This window comes from Contarinia nasturtii, unplaced genomic scaffold (assembly GCF_009176525.2).
Source record: "Contarinia nasturtii isolate CC-2019 unplaced genomic scaffold, AAFC_CNas_1.1 Cnas_scaffold_414, whole genome shotgun sequence".
Lineage (NCBI taxonomy): Eukaryota > Metazoa > Arthropoda > Insecta > Diptera > Cecidomyiidae > Contarinia > Contarinia nasturtii.
The window spans coordinates 2,798,044-2,823,100 of NW_022197768.1; the positions used below are offsets into that span (position 1 = coordinate 2,798,044).

The 25,057-nt window shown below is 32.6% G+C and overlaps 1 protein-coding gene across 3 annotated transcripts; it reads left to right on the top strand.

Moving 5' to 3' along the window:
* LOC116338421 (J domain-containing protein) lies at nucleotides 1–24,836 on the top strand. Of its 3 annotated transcripts, none has more exons than XM_031763648.1 (5): nucleotides 1–131; nucleotides 542–732; nucleotides 14,843–14,944; nucleotides 20,030–20,146; nucleotides 21,844–24,836. In XM_031763648.1, the coding sequence occupies exons 2-5, from the start codon at nucleotides 646–648 to the stop codon at nucleotides 22,051–22,053; spliced, it is 516 nt and encodes a 171-aa protein (XP_031619508.1). In that variant the 5' UTR covers nucleotides 1–131; nucleotides 542–645; the 3' UTR covers nucleotides 22,054–24,836. The 3 variants fall into 3 exon arrangements, with proteins under 3 accessions (XP_031619508.1, XP_031619511.1, XP_031619509.1); XM_031763651.1 differs by having other exon boundaries at nucleotides 617–732; XM_031763649.1 differs by lacking the exon at nucleotides 1–131 and adding an exon at nucleotides 242–265.
* Nucleotides 24,837–25,057: the final 221 nt, after the last annotated feature.

Below are 25,057 nucleotides of genomic sequence, written 5' to 3' on the forward strand. Positions count from 1 at the left end.
TCGGTTGTCAGTTGAATTTGATCAGTAGCACGGTGCTCACGTACATCTGGGCTGCAAGTGTGTTTTTGTTGTATCCATATAAATTCGATGTGAACAGTTTTTGTTTTGTGTAACAAAAACACAACAATTGAGTAAATCAATTTGCTTGCCATAGAATAATTTAGAAGTTCTCTATCATTTGATTTCTCTAAAATTTCAACGTTTTTTTTTAAATATCATTTCATTTCCGTTCGTTTGCAAGATCATCCCATTTTATTTGATTACGGTTCCGTAAAATATTCATGATTTTTTAAAAAATATATATGTTTCTCTTTAAATTAAGTTCATTTTGAATGCTAAGAAAAATGTTAACATAATTGCTGTGAATTTGAATAGGTGAAAGTTATTCTTGTCACTTCATTTGATGTTTTCTCGTTATTTATGTTTTATTTTCTTCTTTCGTTCATAATTGCAAATAATAATAATAAATAAATAAAAACAAGTTGATTTCGACTGAAAAGTGTTAAAATTGTTTGTGCTCATTTTTCTTTCGTTTGAACAGTTAAACAGTTGGTGGAAAAAAGAAGCCGAGATAAATAAATAAACGCATTGAATTTGTTTTGTCTGTTGTCATTAGAAAATAAACGCATTAACAATCAATTAGAAATGAGTGCCGTTGACGAAATCATCAATTACCAAAGAAGCGCCGATGAAGATTTCTACGGTCTGTTGAATTGTACTGAACAAGCCACCGTAAGTTTGAATATTTGATATATATTGTCTTCAAATTACTTTTTCTTATGTATAATTTCAACAAAATTCAATTTTGTGTTTAAATGAAAAACTTTTCAAAATTGAATTTAACACTTTAATTTGATAAGTTTTGACCGTTTTTTATTTTGTAAATATTTTCGTGGCTAATCGAATATTTACCATGGCATCGAAAAAGTCGGTTGTGATTCAAATATATTGATTTTGGCATCAGTTTGGAATGAGATAAAAGATAGTAATTTGTGCCATCTACAATTATGATGGCATAGAATCGAATCAGTTGCTCTGCTTGTATGTTTCTCTGTGCACGAACGAACATTTAATTTATAGAATTAAATTCTTGTTTTGCTTACATCGAACGTTAAGCATTCGTATATTTTATTTATTACTTTATTTGTAGTGGTTGTTATTGCTGGTGATACTGTGTTTGCTTTTAAGCACCAATACCAACAGTATTGAATCGGAAATGGAGAAGGGAGAATGAAAAAGCTTGTTGTATTCATTATTCAAGGTAAACTACCGAAAGCAGTTTTATTCTAAAGCATATGAATCTCTTTTACATGCGGTCGTTGATTTTAATTTATTTCCGAGTTTATTTCTTGGTCTTATCTTTTGTTTTTTTTTTTTCTTACATAAAACCGTATCACAACCGTTCTATCGATTATGGCGGGCAATCCGTATAATTTGCATCGTTAAATGTGCATTTTCAAAATGAATTCGCCGAGAGAATAGTTTTATCTTTGTAAAAATAAACTTGAGCATAATTTTTGTTTTGCTCGCATAAAACTGTTTGCACAATGTTGCATTTTTAAACCAAACATTCGCTTTTATTACCGTTCAATTTTCGAAAACATAATGTTCATGTGTAGAAACGATTTTGGCGAGAAAAAGAATGCACATTCATTTTCGCTCATATTAAAGTCTCGATAAGTTCACAGAATAACAGCGTAAAGTTTTGGAATGGGTAAAATATGAATCGTTGTGACGAAAGAATATCTATTATTTTTCTCCAAATAATACTGCAACAAGAAGTTTTATTCTTTCACATTGTTTATTCGTTGTGCAAATTTCTGTTGCAGTATTATTTAGAGCAAAGTAAGAGCAACGATTCATTTGTACTAAATGTTATCAAATGTTATTGCGTTTTTTTTTAAAATAATGTTTACATGTATAAACTTTTTCCACTTAAAAATTGTTGTGCAAAATTGACGAGCAAAAGAAAGAAAGAAACAAGATTGAATATTGAAAAATGTTTTTCACATCGTTCAAATTGAATTCGTTTTGCGTTTGGCATAATATTGAAATGGCGTTCTAAACTTTAGAATCGAATGTGAGTTGTTGAAAAGTTCGTTCACAGCAACACAAATGTTAGAAAAAGTGGGAAAAAAGAGATAAAACAAAGATTCTGTTGACAAATAAAGATAAAGGTGTAAAAGACACAGAGATTGTATCTTATTTGTAACGGCGATTAGATCGAAAAATGCTAAAAATAAACGGATTTTACTATTTACTGAAAAAAAAAGCGAAAAGATAGAAAAAGCGAGAGGGGGAGAGAGAGGGAGGATGGACCTAACACCATTCATGTAAACATGCAAATAATTATCTCTGTATGGTTTTGCTTTTAGTATGGGTTAATTTGATGTGTGTTTGAATTACGTTCAGTTCATTGAAAAGCAATCAATAACCTGATAAATGTGTGCATACATAAACGGTAATCGGGTTTGATAAAGAACGGCACCGTATTGCTTATACACAAACATTTCATAATATGTTTCGAAGCGAAATGTGTTCGCCATTCTGGACTTTCCCCGGGGACAATAAAACCGTATTACATAAATTACCTCTTGATGATGGCGGTTTTTCCATATATTGTTCGTCTAATCTTCGTGTACATTTTTTTTATTTCGGGTATTTTTTTTGTACGATTCATTTATATTTGCGGCAGGACAACATCAAACGAAACGCTATCTTTATTCATTTATTTATCAAATGAACAAATATTTATGGATGTATAAAAATGTAAGAGGCCGGCACATGAAATTTATTTATTATTTGGACATTTATAAGGTAATTAAAGAAAGAAAAACACCATACCTTTTACCTTTTTAAACGCCGAATAAGCAGCGATCATGCGTTTGAAAAGCAGTTCTATGCAGCCCAAAAGATATTCTCATCAACATATAAATTCAAAATACAAAAAAATGGATTCAAATTCATCAAAGGAAACTACTGTCTGTTCAATAATATTTTGTAGTCGTAATTCATTCAATTGGCAATGATTGCAAATTTTTTGTTGGCATTTCGAATGATAATTTTTTTCTGTGGCGCATTTTATTTGGAAATCGCATTCCAATGGCTTGTTTTTATCAATATCGTCTGACAATAATGGGATTCCGACGGTGTTTTCAAATAAACGAAAATCTTTATTCTATTTCCATATTCGACCGATGCGTGTTTTGCATTGTCGTAACTGTATATATTTGTTACTTCTTTTCTTTTTTTTGGTACAGTCATGCTATTGCCGTCCGTGCTCCGTTTATTCTTATCAAATGATTCGGCTTTTGTTTTTCCAGGCATGTTCCGACGAACGCGAATGATGAAATCAAGTTAGGGGAAACACACTGAAACCGAACTGAATGATTATTAAAAAAAACTCGATAATATTGTGAGGCTGTGACGTGCAACAAACAAAAAAATGATAGCATCTTCAAACAATGACAACGACGTGTGAAATTTCAAACAAATAAATACACACAAAGAGTCAGGGACAGGCATATAGAAATATTGAGAGCATGTTATTGGAGCATTTGGCCGTGCCATGCCTTTCAATCAAATTTGAGTGACATAGGTTAGTGTAGCAGCGTGGAACGTGAGACATGGAAGTCGTTTCTGGTGAATGTGATTTTCAATATGTTTAACCGTTTTATTTTTCGCTCCTTTTCAACGTTCGTGTTTTTTTTTTTGTTATTGCATAAATTCATCATTTTATCACCGATTTTGAAGTCTTTTATTCTTCGAAAAAACGCCAAACGAATGATTAAATTGAAATCAAATTCCCGTAATAAAATGTTGGCTTCAACTTTTTTCCCCATGTTTATTATTAACACGACACTGGAATATTTTTGTTGTTTATTTTGCGACGGAATATGCTTTTTGCCATTGGCTACAGCGAACGGAGAAAGATTATACCGCTTATTATTTATTGGGTATTTATCAGTTTGCAACATCATAGCAGCAAAAGTAGCAGTAGACATAAAATTACAAACAAAATGAAGAAGAAAAAACGGTAACACCATTATATATCTTATTTACACAAAAATTGCGGCCTATTTATGCGCGAAAAAAAAATATTTACATAGAAAATTGTGAGAGAAATGGTGTCGATGATGTGAGTGCAAAAACCGTTTAAAAATGGGGATGAGTAGAAAAAAAGCGCTGTCGATTTTATTACGTTTGTGCTGTGACAACAATTGTCTACCGTTTCATAGCCATCACTATCTAATGAGGATGTTGACGGAGTCGCTTTTACTTCATTTTCTTTCGGAAACGAATTTATCATATTATGTACGCAAACAATAAAAATGAAATAAAAATCGGGACACGAAAAATAAACAACTTTCTATATTTTCGTGTTATTCGCCACGTAGTTGGAATTTCTTGGATAGATAGAAAAAAATTAAAGGAGATAACGATGACATAAAGAAATCGGAAACGTAAATGGAGTCTATGTCTTGGTTGTTTGATCAACATTTTCAAATATTTATCTACGTGACGTGTATGGTGCGGACTAATTTTGTCCTTGTGATTCATTCCGCATGTGGCTCAGCTACCGCTGTAAGATGTTTTGCTCTAAGTAATTACTTATTTAGTGATTTGATGATATTAATGAACCATAGCTTATAAATCTACATTCATTATCTAAATAGATTTAAATATGATTATATTTCGAAGTCATTTTGTTTCAATTGTTCGTCGTTTCTGACACTATCATCATTAAAACTATATCTGTATGCATGATGTGTCATGATTGTGGCTATGCAATAGAAAAGAAAAAAAAGGAAGTATGTAGTAAGAATGAGTATGCTTTGTGTATCGTACAAAATAGATGAAGTGTTTTTGTCTAATTGCTAGGGTATGCTTTCGGTTCAAAGTGCGCTTTACTTGAATGAAAATGAAATAATGCCGAGTAAGGCCAAATGGAAATGTTTTTTTTAATTCCTTGGCCAAGGTCAACAATTCCATTTTTCCCGCTTCTGGCACGTACCATTCGCTGCCAGCTAACATTGCTTCGTTCCATGTCGAACACTTAATGAGTTCACTCTCACACACACAAAAATCACCGGGAATTTCGCCATTTAGGCATAGCAAGTATGGTGCGCAAAGCTCTTGAAATCTTTAAGTCCAATATAATTGAGTATTATTATTCTAGTGGTTCGTACTGTCGGCTATAAAAGCATTGACAGAATCGACAGCACAATTGTTCCGATATCTGATATGCTACAAATCGAGCTTAATACCTCACAATGGAAAATTCAATCTGCATGAAAATTCATTTCGACTTCGGTTTTTTTTGTAAAAGTTTTTTTTTGCGATTTTCTTTACATTGACATGGACAGTTAGCTCGAATTAATGGATTTCATTTGATATTGCAATCAGTGTATTTTTTTAACAAAGAATTTGATTTAAAAACACAACGAACACTCAGTGGATGGTGGATATATGGAGTCACAAAACATATGTTGGATATTATGCTGGCCACAGTTGTGAATCCTGATTCATGGTGCTCACATTCAACGCAGATTAACATTAAATGGAATTAGAACATGGAACATGCGAAATCTGATTATTTGTACGTTGAAAATGCTGCAAATTGTTGCGAATTTAATCCAATGTCGAGCTCAATGCAGGAATGCATCAAAACGACGAAGGTTGTAGGAGTGTGAGAGTGATGAAGTTGGATGACAGGGAGAGCGAAAATAAATTTAAAACTACGGTAAATTAAGTTCAATGAGAGTGCACAAATACAGCATTTACATTCTACTTTTTGCAAACTCAAAAATTATATCATAAAACAATTTTCCATATTAAAATTGAACGCTTTTTTCTTATCCATGAACCAAAACCAAGGATTTTGTGGATTGCCATAAAATAAACGGATTAACTATGCATATTAAATAAAATTTTGCCCAAGAAGCTGGTCATACAAGTTTAAATCATTTTGGTTCCGTTCGAAGAAAAAAAAAACGGTACGTTGACTGCTCGTCACCTGCAACACAAAATGTGCCTTTATTCAAGATCAGCGTTTGACGTTTTTAAATAAACCAGAGTAGTAGCGAGAGAATGTGTGGGAAAAGAACAAGAGGAGAGTGTACGTAAAAGAGGAAGTCAAACTATGTTGCTAATTAAAAGTGCATACGACAACCACTGTCATGAACAACACCAACTAATCACAATATAACGACCAACTGACTTCCTTTCAGTTGCTCACATTCCTTTTAAAAACTCTAGTAATGATGTGCTTTAAATATTAATTGCTTTGTCCATACAGGGAAGCATATAACAAGAAAATTTTCATAAACATGTTTAAGTCCCACACACGCGCGCTCACACACACACACAGAGAGAGAGAGAGAAAGAAATAGATGAATCAAAAGCATTTTGCAGAACTATGAACACATTTTGATTTGCATACATGTGCTATACAACATACGTACTTAACCGTCGATTATGTGTGGACTATATAATTTCTTGTGAAATAAAAAGCATATATGCTGCATGCATCCCTTGCCAATTGGGCCAAACTATACATTTGCATTGTGCATCATACATTTATACATATGCATTAAGGAGCTACAGAGAAGTGTATCTTATTCACTGCCATATCTAAATGCAGAAAAATTCTTTGAGTGTTTTTATTAAACGTATTTTCTATTGCATTGTTTCGTTGTTATTCCCTTTTTTCTTCACTTATGGCATAGCTTCTGGAGTTGGCGATCCAAGGGCGGGGGGTTAATTTTAAAAAATTTCAAAAATGTAAAGGGGTAACTTTTTCGATTTGGTCTCGCACAAATTCAAAAATGCATTTTTGAATAGTTCATTCCTAGGGGGGAGGGAGGTGTCTCAGAGCATTTGCCTCTAAAAACCCTAGCAAATTGAAAGATTTTTCTTTGTCAAAAAACCCAAAATTGAATATTTTCTCCCGTTTTAGAAAGTGAAGAGCAAAAAAAGGTCTTCACATTTTTCGCGAAAATCCTTAGCAAATCGAAAGAATATTTTTCTCAAAAAAATGAAATTTCTAAGGGGGTAATTCCCGAATCTGTTCTCCAGGGGGGTGTGGGTAATCGAAACCCCTTGGACCCCTGCTCAGAAGCTATGACTTATGCTCTTTTGTTATAATCATTTCATCTACAATCGAATGCTTTGATCATACTCTTGAAATAAATTGTAACGGTTTACATTTTAAATTTTATTCTTATATAGATCATGCTATCCAGAGATTTCTTTGGAATTTTATTTCATTTGCTTCATCTCTTTGTTTACCTCTCTTACTTTATTTTTCTAATTATTTATCTCCATGTCTGTATCTATCTGTGTGATTGTATTTTAGTTCTCTCGCAAATTATGTGTGGTGAATAGTAATTGCACGCATTTCTCGTATCCAAACAATGTGTACGAAACCAAAGGCCACACAACATTCGACGAAACAGATTCGATTCATGCCCTCTATTGCAAAGTTTCTTGAATCGAATCCATCCGGCGCATAAATAGAGAAGCAATGAACTGAATGAATTAAGTGAATAGGAAACGAGTCTAGGATGTGCCAAACAAATTGCAATCATTTTCAGTTGGCAAGAGCGACCAACATAGAGAGTATGAGTGTTTGAAAGTAGATCTCTTATAGCTTATTATTTCCATTAAGAATACTTCAATATGGAATAGTACACCGTCGAGTTTCAACGTTTGATTATCGATGAGCTTATTTACAAACTGACTCCATGTGTATTTTTGTGTGATTTTGAATTAATTTTCGTGTTTATTACCACATTCCCTTTCTTATTACGTACAAATACGTCAATATGTGAATTTCCTATGTTCCATTTGTTACAAAGTTTTCAATCGCTAATGAAATCAGAATCATCCGATGTGTAACTCATATATTTGTTCGCTCAAACTTTTTACTTGATACACCAAAAGAATGACGTTACATTCTATTCCATTTTCATTTTTATTCAAGCGGTAAATTAAAAGTTGTGGCGTATTTATGTTTCACGTGGTATGTTTTGTTGCAGCGATGAACGATGGCATAGAATGAAAAAACGGCTACAATGTTGGTTGCTCGTAAGGTTCAACTCAGTGGAAATAACATATTCAATAAAAAAAAAATTCAAATAAGAACTGCGTAAAATATGGAGGAAAACGTTGATACGCATGTTGATATTTATTCCATTTTCTAAGAATTACCATATTTCTTATATTCGGTCATCATGCATAATTTATAAGAGACTTTCCATACGGTTTGATGGTGATCAAACAAATGTCTACGACAACAACAGAACAACAATGCTCTGAAGGTGAATATATCCACAACAAAATTCTACGTAGGTTGCTCCATAATTTTTTTTAAAATGGTACTTATAGTGTTGCCCGATGTAAACCATTGTCATATTCGTAAAGTTTGATGTTTTGGTATGTATTCGTGCCCTGAACCTTTTGTCGTACGAACGCTATTTGTATTGTTTACAGTGACTGGTAAACTGCGACTCAACAAAAAAATGAATTTTACACGTGAAGATTTTCGTAAAATGATTTACTACGATTTTCGAAGTAAATTATCTCAACAACAGTGTTTCGATCGACTTCATTTGGCCTTTGGCAATGAAGCACCAACCCTTCAGACAATTTATAACTGGTACCGAGAATTCCGTTGCGGTCGTAGTTCGCTCAAAGACGAGTTTCATACAGGTCGTCCAAAATCGGCTGTTGTGCCACAAAACATCGATGCTGTCAGAAAACTGATTATGGAAGATCGTCATGTGACCTACCGTGAGATTGAGGCATCTTTGGGCATTTCATCCCACAGCATACATACAATTTTGCATGAACATTTAGCCGTAAAAAAGATTTGCTCTCGTTGGATCCCACATAAATTGACCGATGAACAAAAAATGGCTCGTGTGAGTTGGTGTAAAGAAATGCTCAAGAAATTCAATCGTGGTGCTTCAAAAGACGTTAATAAAATCGTCACTGGTGACGAATCGTGGATATATGCCTATGAGCCCGAAACGAAACAGCAGTCGACTGTATGGGTCTTCCAAAATGAAGATAACCCAACGAAAGTTGTTCGAGCAAGAAGCACTTCGAAGCGAATGGTCGCCTGTTTTTTCGGGAGAAGTGGTCATGTGGCAACCGTTCCACTAGAGGATCGTAAGACCGTCAATTCTGATTGGTATACCACCATTTGTTTGCCCGAAGTGTTTGGTGAAATAAGAAAAAACAACCACCGTCGCAAAATAATTCTTCATCACGATAATGCGAGCTCTCACACATCTTTTCAAACTACTCGATTTTTGACCGGTCAAAACATCGAACTGATGGGTCATCCACCGTACAGTCCTGACCTGGCACCCAATGACTTTTTTTTGTTCCCAAGCGTGAAGAAAAAACTACGTGGTCAACGATTTTCGACACCAGAAGAAGCAGTTGAAGCGTTCAAAACACACGTTTTGGAGATATCAGTTTCGGAGTGGCACGAATGCTATGACAAATGGTTTCATCGATGCAAAAGTGTATCGATCATCTCGGGGAATATTTTGAAAAACAATAAAACCATTTTCGACAAAAAACAACTGTGTTATATATGTTTTTAAAAAAAATTATGGAGCAACCCTCGTATCGTTGCTAATTTTTTTTTTACTTTCTTTTTCTGCGTAGCACGTATTTAAATTTTTGATTATCAACTTAGGAAAATTGAATACACTTTATGTTATCAAGTTGTCTCTCTATTTTCATAATAATTCGCTGAAGGAAACACACAGAGAATTTTTAGCGATATTTTATTCGGCTATTTTGCTATAGGAAACATGTTTATAAGATATTTTTTATGGTGAAAATAGTATTTATTAGAATTACCTTTAGTAGGAGAGCTTTTATTTCAAACCAAGTAAAGATCAGTTCGCCACATCTGTCAAAAATATTACCGCGTGCAGTGCACTCACTATAGGAAATTCTGATAGAAAGTAAATTTACCATAGTGAAATCCTGCAGGACGCATTACTATAGGAAATGTCAATACTCAATTGAAATGCTCGGAGTGGGACGAAACCCGTACACAAAAGTGAATCTCAAGTTGTGTGCGCGCATGGGTTACTATGCGTACGCATATTCTTCAAAGCTGTTCTCGTTGCTAAGTCAACACAGTTCCGCACAGCCCCCCACCTATCTCCACATAATTCCGCGTTTTTCAACCATTTGTGTAACATTTGGCACTTAATATTTTCTGAGTGCATGTTTAATATATAAAATTGATGAATATATAGCTTCATTTTGACATGGACAAATGAACTTTATTACATTCATTGCTACATCATTTTCTTCGAATAACGCGTGAACGTAATAACTTTGCATAAAAAGTACAAAGCGATTCACTTTATATACGGAGTAAGAGAGAAAAAACTTAAAAGAACGATAGACATTGAAATAAAACCCGCTTAAGCAATGTTTCATTGGCGCTTTAAATACCATCCAAATGATTAAAATCCAAATGTATTTATTTTTAAATGGAATTAACGATGAATGGACGTTCTATGGGTATTTAAGATGAAATTGATGATGAAATGTATTGTTAACGAATCAGTTCAACGATGAAACAGACATTTCTTCGTCCTATGTGTAACACTGTTGTCACTTGAAGACACGTGAAAGACGGGAAAAAAATCCGAAGAGGACTTGAACGATGCTTTTGATGTTTAATTGAACTTTATTGCGTCTGCTAAAGTTTAACTACACTGTACTTACAAAATTGACATACTTTAAAAAAAAACGTACAGGATCCGTATGATTTCGCATAAGAATGAATGATTCGAGCATGGACTTAAATGAACGAAATGACTTTTTGTCTCACCTTTTCATTCGATTTGGTCTCCGTTCTGAACAAAACTTCCATTCAATCGATTAAATTACCCTTTTAAGCTTAACAACGAACTTGACTCCCTCTTATTTACTCAAAAACCCACTTTACCATTTCCATGAAATCCGTCAAATGAGAGGTGAACAAATGGTAGAGATACTTTACAAAGCACTAAGCACGTAGTCATTGGATATATAAATCATAGCCGTACAAAAACAAAAAACCCACTTAATTTAAGTTTCTGAGAATTTCCAGATGTTGTAAAGGTGTAGCCTTAATACAAAAACTTCGTTTCATATCGAATGATTCGCAGTAGGGGAGACTTAAGTTAAAATATATTTGCCGCTTGGAGATGACTGTGTCAAGAAATTAATTTTTCGGAAAAACTAAAGAAATTACTCTTTTATGATATTTTCAATGGCTTTAATTTGATTTTCGCCGCTGTTTTGAGTGCATTTTATTAATATTTTGAAAATATAACCAACTTTGTTTGCCATTTTCCATTCATTTTATTTTGGCAGTTCGCATAAGGAGAACTTTTTGAATTGTGAATCACATCACTAATTAAATTTCATTTTCGCAAAAGAAAATCGTTACAAAAATCAGTTGAGATAGGCGGATTGTAGCTTTTATTCATTTTGTATCATGACAAAGCGTTATAATTTATGTCATGCAACATCAGTTTGGAATAATCTTTTGACAAAACAATGTGCTATTAATCAGTTTCAATACGTTTGAACCGAGTTGAATGAAATTTCTCTCTCTCTCTTTGTCTCTCTGCCATGATGAGACTAAATCATACTCCACAAAAAATGCAAAAAGACAGAAAATATTGTAATGAATGTGCATTTGTTTTCATGCTCGCCAATCGTATTATTAATATCGTGGTTGAAAAGCTTTTAGCAAACCGAAGCTTAATCCCCAACGACTTTGACCTATAAATTTAAATGACAAGTGATGATGGAAATGATGATGATAAAGATGGGTCGACTATTAATTTCAATCTTTGCCATTTTATGTATTTGCAATTGTTTGGGTTTTAATCAGTCCGAATTTTAATTGATATACAGGATGGTGGTTTTTTTGAAATTTTTGTTGTCTATGTGACCGCGAAAACTTTTTCCATTTTACTAATGGATATACTACCAGCAGTTCTACATTTTTTTTCCATTTCACAGTAGTGTGTTTATCCGCATCAGTGAACAATGCAAAAACTAGAAATACAGGCCGCACCACCAAACTGACTGATACGAATGGCATAAATTATATGTGCGCGACTATATGGCACAACCAATCCCGACAGGAATTACAATCCTCTTTTTTCTGCCGCTGGTTGTCGGGAAAATTGAATTGAATCGAATAAAGTGACATTATATTGATATGGGCGCAATGTTTCTATCTCTTATCGATGCACAGCATACCATTTTTGCTTCCGATTACCGGTGCTGACAGGTACACATTTTTTCTATCTCCTTTAAATCATAAAAGTTTTCCTTCAATAATGCCATCGATGGAAATTGAAATTGTTGGCAATGAATTTTGATGTGGTTGTGTCAAAAAAATGCCAGCACGTATGGTTTTTTATTTGCTTTTGTTAGCGTGTGCATGTGTGTGTGTGCTTGCGTAATAATGACTTTTCTTGTCCAAAATGCGTTCTCTTTATGTATCAACAAAAAAATGGACCAAAGTGCTGAAATATTCATGATTATTGTCAGTTTTGTTTTTATATGGTTTCATAACTGCAAGCGATATCTTCGGTATCATAAATGATGTTTGCAATTGATGTGTAGCAGTCTGTAGTTATGACAGTAATGCTTTAAGTTTCAGAAATTAGCGCAATTGATATGATAAGTTCACACATGCAAAGGGAAAACCACTAAAAAAGCTTCGGCCCTATCATGTAAAACAGTGGAGTTTTTTTTTTGTTTGCTCACATCATTCCGTTTCACTTGCTTCTCCAAATAAACTGTCCAAGGCTATTTCGGGACTCCGTTTTTTCACAGTTTCTCGGAAAGAACATTGATCTTTCATGTACGTTTATTTGCACTGGTTTGAATTTTTATTCACTCTTCTCTCTTTTATGCGCTCCAATCAAAAGTAACAACAAAATAAACATAGTTGGTATATGCGCTATTCAATATGTATTAATACAATGTTGGTAAAAAGTTTTTGAAATTTCAATGCTCAAGGGGAGGTTTAAAATTTCAATTTATCAGCTGGAAGTAGTTTTGAAAATCAACAGGGGTGTTCCGTTCTATTAAATGAAATGTCCCGGAAAAAAATAATGTGAGAAACTTAAATAGTGATTGAATTTTTAATATGTTACGATAATTGTTGCCTTTCAATTTTTAAAACAAGTATTTGGAGTGGGATGTCGATAGCTCTAGGGAGGTTCATAACACCCTACATATGAATTTTAATTTCACTTATTACAGTCATGTTCGTACAACACAAATCAAAGCAAACAACTTTGGTTTGGTTCAATTCGGTGACAGTGTACATATTTAATAACAATGTTTATTTATGACGAGTAACTGATGCATTGAGTTCAAGCTCATGAGCACTCTCTTTCTTTCTCTTCCTTGCTGACGGATGAGCATGGTTGTTTAGTGTGATGATTTGACGTGAGAAAGTGAATCTATTGTCACAAAGACTTCTTGAGTCATTGCAAAAGTATGATGCACCAATTATATGGTTGTTATGTGCAAGATCCGTATTTATCAAGCTGGAAAAAATTCATATTTTTCACTATCTCGCCAAGAAAATGCTGCACATATATTCTGTAGCTAGTTCTTTGAAATGTTGATTTTTCGTTCAACAGATTCTTTCAAAATGTGTCATCCATTTATGAATCATCGGAGGAAAATACGTTTTAGCCTTTCTCGGCTTTATCTGTGGTTGTGGTTTTTCGGTTTTAGTTTATTGTATCATTCGATCATCACTCTCTCTCTCTCTTTCCGTATATCTCTTAGTTGCATGTCTGCTTTTGTTCGATTAGAGGTTGTGAAGCGCAGCAAATGTAAACGAAGTTTGTGCTTCATGTTCATGGCACATACCAAGACCAAGATGAACATTTATACTTTAGAATCTTTGTTGGCGTCGTTAATTTCGAACAGAAAAAATGATGCCACTGTTATCCAGCGTGCTGAGGTGCTCTTATTTATTAGTTGAATACGTGACAAAACTAAATTTAGACAACCAACACACATACCATTGATTTGGATACGGGCACAGAAAATTTACCATCGAAACAGTCACGTTATTATCAATTTATCACTTTTTTGTGAAGTTTTTCGCAATAACATATTTATCGGTTGTATCTCTTCCTCAGCACAACATTGTTGACGATAAGTTAGTTACAGAAGTAATACGCTTATGAAAACTACCAAAGTAAATTTCCAAAAGTTTTTATGGAATGCCATGTGTATATGTACATGTACAGCATCCAACATTGCTACGTGCACGCAGTGGCATGTATTTTATATGGAAAATAGTGCACGTAGCAATGTTGGATGCTGTACATTTTATCGAATTGCATGTACCCAGTCAATTTTCGGTGTGACATTGAACCAGAAGATCCAGAAAGTCATGTTTACTCAAATACTGACGTGCTGATTTTTTTGTAAAGTTCATAATCACAGTCCTATATCGGATTTTATATCCAGATAAATGTATGTGTAAAAAGATCTACCATCTCCGGAGCATTTCACCGCAAGTTATTAATTTAAATTCGAATCAACAACATTGTCGAAAATTCAAAAACTCAAACAAATGAATGAAAACAAAAGAAACTTTTGTTTTTGCGGTCACTTCGTAAAAACTTTTTAGATTACTCTTCGTTCGAAGTTTAATTGGACAAAAGTACATGTTTTAAAGCGAACGGTGAATGTTTCAATATTTTTTTTGCTCGACTTTCTGTCACAACGTTTAATGATACTTTTTCATGTACTTTCTTTTTATATCTAGGTTGAACAAATTCAAGCGGAGTACAAGAAATTGGCGCTGGAATTACACCCGGACAAGAACAGCGGTGATAAAGAAGCCGAAGCCAAATTTCAGAAGATTCAGGTTATTCAGATTTGTTTTTTTAAAATAATCTTTTAAGATATTTTACTACCAATAATTTGATGGCATAAAACGCTGAATTACCAAAGCTATGACTAAAACATTTGCCATGTAATTTCAACACACTTGTGAGTGATTTTTTTTAGCCACTTAGAGCTGATGACTGTGACTAACAGTCAATGCACAACAGTTGTACCTTTGGGACTGAATTACCCAAATTCAATTGGAATATCTGTCAAAATGACTACTGAATGTCACATTTAGTTCGATTCACTAATTGATTGATTTCAATTGATACTGGTTATTAATGACTCCAAGTCAGGTATAATTACGTTAATTTACCAATAATAAATAAAAAAAATCACCTGCGATTCGTTGAATGACCAAGAGATTTAATTTTTAGCTTACTTAAGGAACTTTCAGTGATTTTGTTCCCAAAATAGTCACGTAAAAAGTCAAAACTGTTGACTCGACATTTTTCCATTGTGTTTTCAATTTTATAGAAGTGATTCTTGAGCTCTAGATGAAATTCCATTTGTGTAAATGTATAGAAATCCTGTTCGGGTGAATTCACAACAACAATACCGATATTTTTACAATTCGCACTAAAATTAATGATAGATAATAGGGTTGGCGGTCAAACGTCCCCGAACAGACGAAATGTCCGTCCGTCAAAGTCCACTGCCTTTCATGCATTGTCGGACCAAAAATGTTGGACGGACGGACGGACATTTCGTCCGTTCGGGGACGTTTGACCGCTAGCCGATAATAGATAGAATGAAGTAATTTATGTTGGAACCTTAAAGAACCGTTCTTTCCTTATTTTCTAATACTGATTCATTCGAAGAATGATAGCGAATCGTTGATATTTTTCTTGTTTTCGATTCGGTGTTGTTATCATCAATAGTAGCAATGATAAAAGCGTAACGAAAGTGAAAGTGGATATCGCTGTTGAGTATGGTCCAACTCACATACAATGGATTTTTCGTTTGGATTTTATATAAAGCATTAAATTGAAAACTATATGCTATCTGCTGACAAACCGACAACAATGACTGAAACGCAAAGACACTCACAAACACTCACACGCATACAATCACATTAAGTGGATCATGAAATGCCATTTCAAAGCCGTCAGATTTGATATGGCCCAAATAAATAAATATATCATTTATATGTGTATGTAACTGTTGATCTCGAGAAGTGAGAGACTATAAGCGAAGTGTATAAGCCATATATGAAATTATACATGGTCAATAATTTCTATTGTTGTTACTGCATATCTTTTATCATATATGTTTTGTTCAGTCTTCCAATATTTTTCTAATTAAGGAAAAACAATGACGAAACATTTACGGTCGGAACCTTAATCAAAGGCAAATATAGCAATGCTGGGCGTATATATACACTATGTACATGAAGTTAATGAGCAATGAAATTCAAATGCGGAATGCATAACAAACAATGTGAACGGCTAAAAATTAATTGTTTAACCGAACATGAAATAAATTGCGTTCAACCCTTTTCACATAATTATTCTGTTATGTATTGGGAATTGGATTTATTTTAACAATGAAAAATAAAAAAAATACGAGGAAATTATTTTAAAAGATTCTTTTTTGTTCAGTTTTTTGTGTGTTCAATCGCTAAATAGCAAAAGGAAGATGAAATTTCGTTCCTTTCTCATAAAATACATTAAACTCCACTTAGAAATTCCGAAAAGTATTAACTTTGTTGTTCCAATCTTGCTGACTTGATCTCGGATTTCATTGTGACGCTTTTTTTATCGTAAAGTTTATTCAATTTTGGCGACGAACAAATTGAGAGTGAGAAAAGGGCATTTTCCTTTTATTTGACGTCAAGAACATGTACCACAAACCAACCCAACGGAACACAACATGCCAAAGTAATTGGACCCAAACTGAGTCGATGGCAGAAAAAGAGGCCATAACATAAATAAGGTTAGGATAAAAGTCACGACAATCGTATTCAAATACACAGCACATAAGCAAAATATTTGTTAATGTCGATGCCGAAATAAAAAAAAAATAAATAAATATGGAAACAATTTACATTTCTCGCATCGTGCTCACCTCAATTCATAAACCAGTGAATAATTTGAATTTCAAATTGATCGTGGAAAATGGCAAAAATAAAATAAAACGAGTAGATTAAATTCACTTAGTAGGTGTCAAAAATGGATTCAAAATGCCATCGCTTCATAATAATGTTGAGTTGCCAGCAGAAAAATTACAACCTAGGAAAATTCGTAAAGTGAATATTAAATTACCAAATGAAAACATTTACTCGATATAGAGCTGAACTTAGTGTATTTCAATGTTAAAGTTCATTTTGTAGAGTGTAGTGTAGTGTGCACGTCTTTTATACCCGTTTGATAGCATTGCTGCGTGTGAAAGTAAAGCAATTAAATTGAATATATTCAAATTGCACCAGATAACCTATTATTATCTGATTCGTAAATGAAATACCGTGTCACTAGAGTTCAGTGGCGTACGTCTGAGAGTTGTTTTTGATTTCAAGCTCTCCCTTGACGTTGATTAACACAAGATAAAATTGATTTTCTTGATTTGACATAATCATTCCAATTAAATTAAAATCCTTTATTGCAACACATATAAAATTCATAATTAAATATCCAACGATAATTAGGTTTATTGGAATCAATATATTTCGATAGTGGAAGCGTTTGAAAATTATTGCCAGGGAATAAATCTTCGAAATATTTTGTGATTTTAATCACATTTCAATAATACAACCAATTGAATCTTGCTTTCTGATTAGAAAAACTCAATGAGCGCTAATATCGTCGATTTTTCTTTATCGATTCCACCAATACGACATCTACTGAAAAACTCGCCGATTTCTGTTACTAGTGGTGTTTTAATACAGCTCGTGTAAACGTACAAAGGAACACACTGACTCCGATTCTGTGTATGCGTATGTATTACAAATTATAGGGTTTTTGGTTCCAAGAGATCTTTTTCCGATTTGCTAGGGATCTTCACCTCAAAAAGTGACTTCCAAAAAAAACGAAAATTTGTCTGATTTGCTAGAGAATTTTTTGGTTTCGAAAAATCAAAAAAATCACCCCTGAAAAATTTTCCTCGCACACTACTGATGTACGCATCTGTGAATGCTTGATTTTTTAAATGAATTGGATGAATTTAAATGCTAGTTAAATAGAATTTGAGTTAATGATTTTTTTTCTCTCTCAAAGGAGTTGGTGATTTTCCTTCATATGAAGTGAGTCTACCGTCAAACGTCAATATATTATCGAACCCTTCTATGAAATGTAAGTAATTCCATAGAAGGGATCGATAAAATATTGACATTTGACAGCAGACTCACTTTTTCACGAACTTCTTTCTTTTTTTAATGAAATACAAACTTTTCATTTACCAAAACTGAGATAAGGATTAGGAGTTATTCAAAAAACAGCTCAAACGGAAATTGATTTACTGAGTTTGGGTCGAAAGACATCCTACTATGCGCGAATAGCAATTTATACGCAAAATATAAAAATTTTCCTATTCATACGTAAAATATACGGAGAAATGAATATTCATCCAGATTTATGAAAATTCGTACATTTTATTCGCAGCTATTCGCGTATGTCGCATACGAAATAGTTTCAATCTATATTGAGTGCTTTGAGTATTAATCGAGAATTTTAGCAGTGTCTTTTGGATTGCATGTACTCTGAAACAATTCTATTTACCGTTTTTAGGTAAATAACAAAAATGTAGAATAATTTCATATCGATTGGGTTCAAACATCTCTCATGTGCGATATTCCTAGGTTTGGGCCGATGAAAATGAAAGATACGAAATTATTATGTACATATGACATCGAATAACTTGAAATTCAAGTTGTTTGGTTGACATCAAATAACAAACTCACTTTGAATTCCAATCATTCTTTACTTTTGTTGCTTGATATCATTTCGATTTAATCGATAGAACCAAGGATTTTTAAATGACATCGGTTTGATTGATAAACATTTATGTCAACGACCTAAAGAAATAACTCTTTCGAGAAGTTCGATTTCCCTTAACCTAAAGCAAATAACTATTTAAACAATATGAAACACATTTATTTGATTCAATTTTATTTATGTAATTTGAAAAAAGTCCTACTACAAAAAGCAACTTTGGTCAATCCAATAATTTTTTTCTATCATCTTTATTTGTTGATGAAAGAAGAAAAAAGTAACCAATGATGGCAAGATAAAAAGGTTTAGCTCATTTGGCTCGTTAAAAAAATTGGAAATGAAAAAAAAAACTTCTTCCGATGAAGAGCGAGTTTTTGAACGCTTTAAGAAAGTTGAAAAAGTAACTGTGACGCCTGTTCTGTGTATAATTATGAGTATAAAAAGTTGGTGCGCTAGTAAAACAACATCAGCCAAAATAAAGTGGGAACAGTTGCAACATTTCACGCAAATAATTTCGTTTGACTGAATGAAATAAAATGACACACTCAATTTTATCCGTCAACGATAAACGAGCATCACAAATACATAAAAAACGCAAAATATTACACACTCTTCGGTCAATTTGTTTCTCGAAACAAATCAATTTGATAATGACTTGATTGTATTTCGATATCAGTTTTTACTCCATGTTGTGTATGTGAAAATCATCTCTAGATCAATAGATGATTTATCAGATTTGCACAATCATATTAGTTTTCAGTTACGTATTGACTTGAGGCGTCATTCACTATTTTATTTTATTGCGATGAATTCAATTCGTTTGTATTTGTTTTGAAGGCGCACCCCAATTGAAGCTCAAGCTCATCACTATGAGACAAATTCTTGATTACTGTTTCGATTTTGGTTGGTATCGATTCATTAGAAAATATCTGTGGGGCAAACGAAATCATTTTTGGGATAAAATGTCAAATTAATGTGCGTAAGCAGTCAATAGTTGAACGATTCGAAATAAAAGGAAAATTAAATGAACTCGTCAAAATCTCAATCAAAAATCGTTTATGAAGAAAAATCGAATTGTGGCAAAAAAAATGTAATATACATACATTTTTTTTTTCATTTTCTTTTTCAAAATTTAGGATGCCAAAGAGACTCTGCTCGATCCAGCAAAACGTGCCAACTACGACAAATGGAAAAATAGTGGCATCAAAATCAGTTACAAAAACTGGCTGGGAATGAAGGAGCATGTACATCAGGTAATTTCGATATTAAATAACATATATATTTCTTTAAAACTGCGTAAAATTCCAATAAAGATAGAAAGCAAAAAGAAAATAAGCGAACGCAAAAGTCACTTTAAAATTTTCATTATAAAAAAGCTTGAGCATTCGACGGTTGTGAAACGTTATATTGTTTGCAAGCGAATTAGAATTTGTTTTTTAATTATTTGCATGCCTAATGGGTAATGTGTGTTTGAATTTTTCTCTTCCATATCTTTATAGGACATGTAGCATGATTATTATTATTATTATTAACGATAGACGCTTTACAGACACGATGCAACATATTTTATGTTCCACTTCACTCAACACAGCACTTGATGCTTGTGCTTAAAGAATGGGCTTTTGTTTCTTCCATTGTAAATCCTTTCGTTTTGCTCTAGCTATGCACGTGCTTTTGAATATAACATCAAACATATTTATTTCACACTCATGAGAGAACATATTACCAGCGTATACCGTTAATTCGATGTTATCCTACCTGTCGTGTTGAGAACCTTTCATTCTACCGTTATAAAAGCGCCAAAATTATTATTGCCTAACATCCGATTGATGTCGATCTTACAGAGTAAAATGCAAACTCATCACCTTCACAAACACACACACACACACATACACTTCGGTACAACCAATTCTAGCAACGTTTCAAGGTTAATTAACGCTGTACCTGCCATTTTCTACCTCCATAATCTTTATTTCATATATTTTTCGTCTTTCTGCTAAACCCTGCCAGCTCCGTCACTCTTTTCTTATTTTTACCAAAGTGTATTCCAATTATTCAAATCATAAGATGATGTATGCCGCTGAATACCGGTTATGCCATTCGCATCGCAGCCAATGCCTATTTACATTATTTTCATATGGTTTGATTTGTGTGCAATGTAATAAATCAACGTAATCGGTATTATTACAGTTTACAATGGAAACCAAGCCAAGTGAAAATTTGCCACGATGATAATTCGAATAACATGACCAGGTGGAATGTCAGGAATAATTAATGCACCGAGCTTAGTTATTATTAAAATATCGTGAATGCATATTCCTATCTACAATATAGCGAGAAGAGAATATCATTTACAATGACAAGAAATGCATTAGCATTGATGCATAAGGCTATAGAGCGAACAATATGATCCCATTTAAAATATGAGTGTATTAAGGAAATGCATGTGGACGCTGGATACATCGAAAACTGTGTGTTCTTGCAAAACATTTAGTAAACACCACATTTGTGGTCCAAGTCGAATCAATACGCTTAAAATAGGTCATTGCAATATTAAATCCGACCGCATCGATATGAATCACGTTTGTTCTGTTGTTTCATTATCTTTCTGTATTGTTTTAATATTGGCAAAAGCCATAGCAAATGCCTTTTTTTTGAAATTCTGTCAACTGTTGCTTTACTCTCTCAAACATCCCCGCGCACACACATAAATATTGTTGACTTTTTTTCTTTATTTATTGTCGATTCCAGTTCAATTATTTTTGTTCTGCCTGTTGCTTTTTGAAATTAGTTTTTGTCGACGGATGAATGACTCACATCCATTACAATAAAAAAAACAAAAACAACCAACAACATTTTAGAATTAAGTTAATTAATAATCTTGGGTTCTCCAACTATTTTCGATTTCTCTTAATTGCATTTCGAATATCGTTGCTGTGTTGGGCACCAGTCAATGCATTGGGCCACACCAAAAACCAAGGACCGCATGTTACCAGATCAACAAGGAGTGTCATCAACTGGTTTATCAGCTGGTCAACCGAATCCGGCTCATCGTCGTGCATCAGAGGGTGGCGCTGCATTGTATTTTGGTAATCGCAAAACCGAATGGGGCACCGAAAATTCGGATGTGGCCAATAAATTTCGTAACTATGAAATTTAAATCATTATCATTCAGTATATGCTCAACAATTTTTATTTTTATCCAATCATTTATTTGGTAACCATTTATTGATTTTGGCCAATTACTAATTTTAAAGTGCTCATCAACACATAAATTTATTCATCATTATTATTTCGGTTCGGATTGCATAATATTATTGATATCTAGAAAATTTAAAGCTAATTAAATTCAACGCAATTTGATCAATATTATTATTTAAATAAAAACCATCATCTCTCTTCCACTTTTCACCACCAAGAATCAGTATTTTGTTTTCACATTTTCAATCAAACCATATTATTATACAGAAATACAACCGAAACAAAAAGGTTTCGCAGTCTATTCAAATTTCAATAATTATAAAATTCCATGATAATGAGATGATGTAGAGTGAGTAGAAAGTCAACTATATATTGGAGTGAATGAATGCAATCAGGAGGAAGAACCAAATGCAACCAAAAGACATTTCCGATTCTATGTGTTAACAAAAACTGTTTAAATTATATTACTGCTTAACAGAGAAATTATAGACAAAAATGTTGGTTTAAAAAAGCTTAACTTATTCAATGTCATGTTGTATGGTGCATCCCGTAAATAATTAATAAAAGATTATGAAGTCACAAAGTCGTATTTGATATAATTAAATACATAAAAAAAACAAAAAAAATGTATTTTTAGTGAATAGCACAATAAAAATAGAACAATGAAGGAAGAAACAACAACAATGCTTGACAAACTGACTCATTTAAGACAAACAAAAAAAAAACCAAAAGAAAAAAATTGTAGATTTGCTGCTCGAACAATTTCAATCAAACATTGTAAATGTTTTTTTTTGCGATTTTCTATCTTTGTTGCATCAGTTGAAAGAAGAAACAAACAATATTGATACACACGAAAAAAATGCTTTGCATAAGGACTATAAACATATTGGCGAAATTGAAATGTGAGAATTTTTCGAATCTTTTATGTCGATTTTCCATTGAAATGACACGTAAAAGATGTGAAATGGCATTTTTCATTCAATAAGAATGAAATGAAATTTGAAAAGTTTGTCAAACGTTTGAATGGATTAAATCAAGCATGCACATGTTCATTTGAATGAATTTGATCAAACGGTCTATTTATGCATTCGAAAAATGCCATTTTGCTTGCAATTTTTTTTTATGTTGGAATTTTTATTTTGATCCCTGCAAAATGCATTGATGATGAATGAATGTTTTGATGTGAATCCATGCAAAATAACAAATCGAAAAATTTATGAAACTACAAAAACGAACACAAGAAAAAACTGCTCAGCTCTCCTTCGACGATTGTTATGCCAGTCAAAAGATCAGGAATCATCAAATGCAAAATTCTCAACGTTTTAATTTCAACAATGCGTCACGCAAATGGATTTTTTTAAAAGAAAAAAAAAGAATCAATTTTAAATATATTATTGAGATAAAAAAAAACAAACACTTAGTTCATAAATTGGTTTCCCATTTATTGCAATTCGTACTTGTAATGCCACAATATTAAAAACATATTACAAACACATACACTTTAACTAGAAAAACTGATGTCAATCTTTGTCTAGATGTGAATACAAAACAATTTTATGTGTGAATAAATAAAATGAAGTAATCTTAGCCCTGTATTGGCGCAAAATTAAAACTTTTTCTTGTCACTTCGATTTATTTGCACTGTTTTACACTTTTCAATCATCTGTATTGATTTTATTTTTAATATATCCGTGTTCAGGACACTTTTTTCAATCCGAATTTCAATGTTCCGAATCTAATTGGTTCGTTATAGCTGGACTTTGGGTGCGCGCATTGTGCATTTACCACATAATAAAACCACCAAATCCGACCGCATTGTTTTCGATTGCGCCTCTCATTGCTAATGGCCATACGATTTTAAATATGAACCTATCAATTGAATCCACAAATGGAACATATATACATTTAAAGACTTGATAAAACGAACAAAAAAGATTTTAACACAAACAAGTTATGAGACCAACATGTTATAATAAATAAAATTGTTAAATTACCTGGATAGAGCTTAATTTTTTTTTTATTTGAAAGAAAAACAAAACAAATATTAGATGCCAATGAACGACCAATGACCAATTCTAAACTGACTATTCGAGAGATACATTTCTCCAACACACTGAACACAAATATTGCGAACCGAAATGAATCGTGTCAAACAAAGAACTCGCTCATGACTATTTTTTTCCTCATTTCCATTCATATTTATATACATATATATATATATATATTTTATAATAACATTTATATATAAAGATATATATATGATACTATAAAATCCTTTAATGATTACAAAAGGACTATCTTAAGACATGCAACACTCACAATTGCATTTCAATTCACACTATTGATGAATGCCAATCAACCATTCTTGAACAATGGATTCGTTGTTCAACCAACAAATTTAATGAAACACATACATACATATAATACATCTCAAATGCAAATGCAAATATTAAATTATAATATATATTTTTTAAATGTAAGGTCCATGAAATGAGAAAGAAAAAAACAAATATATGTATGAATATAACACAAACCTCTAAATATATATTTATTGGGCACGATTTTAATGCACACCATCACCGTATGGACTGTATGGACATGATGCAACAACAATTTATTTATCTATGTATATTTATGTGATAAACACATCCATTAAATATATGCTATTACCTGTATGTTGAATGTAAAATTAATGTATTTTCGAATATTTAAATAAATGAAAGATTCAAATTCACACACCAATGATCAGCGTCATTTTTTTAAAATTATAATCTTCTTCTTTTTTAATAAATTAAACACAATTTTATTTTTATTTGAAAGTATTTTTACATTTTTATTGCAACTTTTTGTTTATGTTTACCGAAATTATTCTATGCAAATTTTAAAAAAAGAATGTAATAAGAAGACAATCAATAAATTCACTTCAACATTATTAACACATGAAAATTTATGAATGGAATTCT

Excerpts from the sequence above, each read along its gene's own strand:
- LOC116338421 (XM_031763648.1), top strand. The coding sequence starts at position 646 with ATGAGTGCCGTTGACGAAATCATCAATTACCAAAGAAGCGCCGATGAA. Across the intron at positions 733-14,842 it reads ATTGTACTGAACAAGCCACC|GTTGAACAAATTCAAGCGGA; the intron begins GTAAGTTTGAAT and ends TTTTATATCTAG. Across the intron at positions 20,147-21,843 it reads TGAAGGAGCATGTACATCAG|TCAATGCATTGGGCCACACC; the intron begins GTAATTTCGATA and ends GTTGGGCACCAG.